Here is a 6,000-nt window from a genome sequence, read left to right on the forward strand (position 1 = left end):
AACCTGCCAGGAAATCACCTTTCTGTCACTTTCTATTGATAACTTAAAATGCTTATTTTTCTTACCTGCCACAACTCTGAAATGACTGGAAACAAGGCTACCAATAATTTCCCTGTGTCCAGTTCATAATGAGATAAAGTTTAAAGATTTTATTTACCTTGTGTGTGTGTGTGTGTTCCTGGAGTTGGAATTATAATTGTGAGTAGCCTGATCAGGTGCTGGGAACCCAACTCCAGTCTTCTGAAGACCAGCAAACAATCTGCCCATCGCTCCAGCCCGAGATAAACTGTCATTAGTTCTCAGAGCACCAGTTCCCAAGTGTAAACACTATCACACATCTCCAAGAAGAGGAGGGGCTTACAAAAACTCTCTCTTCTCTCCCTCACCTGCGAATGCTCCTGGAAAAGGCAACCCTCCGGCTTCCCCTGAGAGGCGCCATTACTGCTTTTTTACAGAAATACCACAGTGAGAAATGATGTGCTGAACGTCTTAAGAATCATACAGAGAATAATAATTTGAAAGAGGTGACTGATCTACACACTGCTGAAAAGATAAAGCAAACCAAAATACGCACTTCTACATCTGAAAAAAACAGACACTAAACACAACATAAACAACATTCTCTTAAGTATCCAAAATAAGTCATTAACGATAACTGAGCATGATTAACACGGATGGAAAGAATTATAAAATTCCAGAGAATTAAAATATATGACCTATATATTAAAGCGGTCCAGGCCTTCAAATTCCACTCCCCTCCAGACTGAGGCTGGTTCCAATGCCAATGACTGGTCTCAGTACAAATTCTGACTTGAGGTTCAAAGAACATATGGGCATCGGAAAGCCAAAACAAACAAAAAGTCTACCTTTAATGGAGATGTAACAACAGAATAGTATGACTTTTTCACAAAGAAAGAATGCCACAGACACTTTCCTGAGGATTTCCCCATCAACTAGTCCCAAATCCAGTTCCTCAATCCCCACCCCCCATGGAACAGTCAATTGTTTACTTTCCTTGACAACTATCTCCTTCCCCTCCCCACTTTCAGGAATGAGTACAGGAGCAGTGGCCAGGGCAGATGTGTCACTACAGCACAGTAACCAAGCTGGGAAGCACTCACTGTTCAATGGGCATTCGGGACTTCAATGCCTAAGTCCTCCCCGCGTACACCCGAGCTGGGACAGGCCTCCTGTTTTGCTAGTATGCTAGGAGTAGCTAACATTCCAGTCTGGAGGCCAGGGTGATATGTAAGAGCTCCCTATCTTTTTAAGGAGATTCCCCCACCCCAACCCTCCGCCCCGAGAACTAGAAAAAGTAGCACCAGCAATTTAAAAAAAAAAAAAAAAAAGTTGAATGACGCCATGCTGGGAACTGCAAAACCACAGCACCGAGCCCCGCAACTTGGGAGCAGCCAGCCCAGCATGGACTTCTCCAGGCGGCAGCCTGAGTCGCACACCCGACGCGGGACGCTGACTCCAGGGACGAGCCGTCTCCCCACTCCGTCCGACCTGCACCCGTCCCGTGCCGGCCGCCGTTATCCCTCCCCGCGGGCGCCCCAGGCCGCCGTCCAGCCTCGCGGCCCGCCGGTCGCCCTGTCCTCGGCTGGGGCCCGGCCTCCGCCTGTTCCGCCCGCCCGCCCGCCCGGCGCCCAGCCCCGCGCCTCCCACTCCGAGCGCCGCTCCCTCCCGGCCAGGGGACCCGGAGCTCGGCCCGGGGCAGGGCGGGACTCACCTTCGTACTGCAGGTCCACCAGGACCAACAGGAACGGGAACACCGCGCCCAGCCGGCTGCCCAGAGAGCCGGGGGCCACCATGTCCAAGGGCGCCGAGGCCGAGCAGCAGGAAGGTGCGCGGCCCAGCAGCCCGCGCGGCGCACAGCCCGCAGCCCAGCGCCCGCCGTGCGTCCGCTCACTCGGTCTCTCGGCCGGGCCTCGGCGGCGGCTGGCGCCCAGCGGCGGAAATGGCGGGGGCGGGGCCCGACGACGCCACGCCCCCCGAGCGCCGCCACCGCCGCCGTCCAATCGCCTCCCTCCGGGTCGCGGGGCGCCCCGGCTCGCCTGGGTCGTGGTTGGCGCCCATTGGCTGCGGACGCCGACGCCCCGCCCCGTCCCCGATAGGGTAACGTGGAAGCACAAGACGAGGCGGCGTCCGCCGATCGTGGAGCTGTCAGCGGGCTCCAAACCGTCAGCCCGGGCCGGGGAGGAAGCGGCTGGGGAGGCCGCATGCGCAGCCCGGAACGCTGGGGGCCCGCCTCGCGGCGGGGTTGGCGGAGCGACGCCGGGGGCGTCCCGGGTCCGCCCGGGCTGGGGGGAGGGGGGGAGGTGCGACCGCCGTCCGCCACGGTCCAGGAAGTCCGGGACGTCGCAGAGAAGCTGAAGGCGGCGAGGGAGGGGACAGGGGAACGGGTACCGGGGAGGAAGGAAGCCTGAGAGCTGGCGTGGGGGACCTTGGGTGCTGGTAGACGCCAGTCTTATGCTAATGTCTCCCTCTGCAAGTAGCAACTCTCTTCAAGCCCCTGAGGGAATAAAGCTGGAAGCGCTCTAGATGCCTGACCTTGGGAAGAGGCTTGGGGACCAGAACTCTGCAGTTGTTCCAGTGAAAGCTGTTAAGAGTCATTCCAGCAAGCCTCGCGGTTGGTCTGGGCGTCTCAAAGTTCCTTCCTAGCCTCTCCCATGGAGCTTTCAGAATCTTTTTTTTTTTTTTTTTTGTGGAGGTTGGCTAGCTGCAGAAGACTTCCAAGTTCCCAGGCTACAAGCTGCCCTAGGCCAGTTATGTATTGGCGAGTCCTTGAAATGCTTCACTATAGAACCGGAGCGCATTTCTCCCTTAGTCTGCAGTGGTTGCCCTCGACTTTCCCAAGAAGCAGCCTTGCTTTGGAAGCAAACTTTTCACCCACGGGAGCCATTCTTTGGATGTCTTTACTGTGCCTGTTTCATTCAAAGAGATTAGAGCTTGATCAAGATCGAGTTCAAATTATTCAGTTTAGTTTTGATCATGGCCGTTTTTTCTGTTGTGAACACGTTCTATACATCAGCCGTGTTTTAGACAGTTAAACAATGCGGGTTTGGCGCCCAGTGATTTTGATACCTTAGTGTTACTTCGTGCTTTAAAAATTATGGTGACTTTTTTATGAAAAAAGAAAAAAGGAAGGGCATGACTGCTCCTAGCTATGGTGGAGGAGAAAATGTATTGTAGATGAAGGAGAGCGCATAGAGGCAGAGACGTCTGGGTGAGTCCAGAGTGAACATGACCAGACTGAGCCGAGTGAGGAGAGGGAAGAGAGGGGCACTGGGTATGGCAGCCAAGAGGAGGAAGGGTTCCAAGTGGGAGGGGAGGGAGCGGTAACCAGAATGTTACCTCTGGGGGCATTTTCAGGGTAAAGGGCGGGATATGCCAAGCCACAGACTGTACCAGGTAGGGACTAAGCAGTGCTGGGAGAACCAGGCTCTAAGTCCTCGTTGATATGTTAAATAGGCACCTTAGTCATTTGTCCTAGGGTTTGGGACCTAACAGATTTGAAGATACACTGTAAAGGATGGAAAAAGGAAAGGTTGCTCTCTCTGTCCCATTTCCAAAGAAACAGAATGTAAAAGAAACAGTTCATGGTTGGAAGCAGTGAGCCCCTGAGGAGCTGCGGGGAAGGTTTAGATTCCAAACAGCTATTATATGTTATCCTGATCTGTAAATTAAGCAGGATCCTGAAACCTCAGGAATTGGAGGTTTTATGAAGCAGGTAAAAGCTCCTGGGACTAATGCTACTCTGTTCTAACAGGAGCAAAATCATACAGAAACTTTAAGGTTTTGTTGAGGTTTGAGATGAATACAGATACAGATGCACATATACCTCACAAGGTAAAGTAAAAAGGTGGGAGAAGATTTTATTGTCCTCAAGTAAACATATCACACCAATGAGGCATTTCTGACCAAAGGAACCAACAAAGTTTTGATGTATTTTGAAGGAAAAAAAAACCTGTGTATTATCCCTGGATGTCGCTTGTGAATCTGGCCTTAAGGAAAAAGAACTGAAAAAAGTCCTAATGAGAAAGTCTTTTTAGAACAGTATGTGTGGGTTACAAACTAAGACTAGCAAGGGTCTTAAGTGCTGAGAGACTCTAAACATTCAACAGTCCTGTAGTAGCAGAGCTACCACACACAAAGTATCCCTTGAAAAGAATCATTTTAAAAAGTGTCTATAGATTCTCTGTGGCTATAACCTACCAAGGAAGGAAGGGTGGGTTGGTTTCAGCTCAGAGTTGTAGAGGATCTCAGTGTGGTGTGGAACAATGGTCTGTATTCTGTCAATTATATTTTAAATAAACGCTGATTGGCCAGTAGCCAGGCAGAAAGTACAGTCAGGACAACCAGACAGGAAGTAGAGGTGGGTTAAGGAGAACAGGAGAATTCTGGGAAGAGGAAAGCCCATTCCTCTGCAGTCCTGTCCCAGCCACAGAAGACGCAAGATGTGACTTCCTCACCATAATAGGTACCAACCCACATGGCTAACATAGACAAGAATAATGGGCTAATATAGTTATAAGAGTTAATAAGAAGCCTGAGCTACTATCCGTTTATATCTAATACAGACTTCTGTGTGAGTTCTTTGGGACTTAATGATTGCAGGAACGGAGCAGGACAGAAAACTCAGTCAACATCAGTGCATCACGGCAGGGAAAGTATGGCAGTTTCAGTAATGGGAGCCAATGGAATCCTGTCCTTGATCCATGTTGAATCTGGTCAGAGACAGGAACAGAGGCAAAACTGGACTTTAATTCGAGGCCCAGGCTTGTAACCTACATTAGCCCGCTTGGCACACAACCTACATTACCAGAGGCTCCACAACCACCCCAAACAGCACTGCTAGAAAGGGACGAGTGCTTACAGCACTGTGACTGACATTTCGTGTTCAACCATCACAAAGTAACATGACTTTACACAAAAATAAGTATAGTCCCTTTGCTGTGAGATAATGATCATGTATACTATAAAGATTTGTTACTCATATTGGTTTAATAAAATGCTGATTGGTCACTAGCCAGGCAGGAAGTATAGGTGGGGCAACCAGACAAGGAGAATTCTGGAAAGAGGAAAGGCAGATGCAATCACCAGCCAGACACAGAGGAAGGAAGATGAGAATGCCTCATTGAGAAAAGGTATCATGACAAGAATTATGGGTTAATGCAAGTTGTAAGACCTAGTTAGTAATAAGCCTGAGCAATAGGCCAAACAGTTTATAATTAATATAAGCCTCTGTGTGTTTCTTTGGGACTGAATGGCTGCAGGACTGGGTGGGACAGAAATTTATGCCTACATTGCTTTAGGAACTGGACAGAGGGAATAGAAAGTATAAAAACTTTGGGATGAGACAGTATGTTTTAAAGTTATTAGGTAACAATATAATAAACTTGAACCACGGTGGGATAATCTAATGTGAGACGTGGATAGAATGTTCTACTTAAGAGTGAGGCCACATCCTGATCAGCCCATAGTAACTAAACACCACGGCGTAGCGACCCAGTGTGCGGAGGAAGAGGAGGAAGGTGGGGCCAAATGGAAGCTGCGGCTCACTGCATGGCCCTTGCTGTGTCACAAGAATGTCATGCCTACTGCTAGTATTGAAACAGAAAGTCAACACTCAGAATGTGCTATTTTTCTCCCTCAACGACAAAAAGAATGTGAAATTCAGTACTATCTTGTCAGTCACTTAACTTTTAGGCTCTCAGAAGCAGTTTTAATCTTACTCTATGGAAACAGGAAGCCACCAGAGGGTTTGAAGCAGAGAACTTATCTTATTGGACTGTTCTTTGACAGACATCATAGAGGTCAGATATGATCGGGAGATTATTATGCCAAGTTAAGATGAAAAATGGAGATACTGCAGAGATGGAGACAGAAGCGAGCTAAATTGTAGACTTCACGTGGAGCCAGACGGTAACAAGTAGGTTAGATGGGGATTAGGACCTTTGAACGAATCAGGAACAATGCCTACCATGGTTTAGGTAA

General features: G+C 49.3%; 1 protein-coding gene across 1 annotated transcript in view; it reads right to left on the reverse strand.

Moving 5' to 3' along the window:
• Dnajc3 (DnaJ heat shock protein family (Hsp40) member C3) overlaps positions 1–1,959 on the reverse strand; it is a 33,858-nt gene extending 31,899 nt beyond the window's left edge. The window contains exon 1 of the mRNA XM_057786353.1: positions 1,733–1,959. Coding sequence (XP_057642336.1) covers positions 1,733–1,814 — 82 coding nt within the window. The 5' untranslated portion in view covers positions 1,815–1,959. The remainder of the gene's footprint in view (positions 1–1,732) is intronic.
• Between the last annotated feature and the right edge of the window lie 4,041 nt (positions 1,960–6,000).

Source organism: Chionomys nivalis, chromosome 12 (genome assembly GCF_950005125.1).
Source record: "Chionomys nivalis chromosome 12, mChiNiv1.1, whole genome shotgun sequence".
Taxonomy (NCBI): domain Eukaryota; kingdom Metazoa; phylum Chordata; class Mammalia; order Rodentia; family Cricetidae; genus Chionomys; species Chionomys nivalis.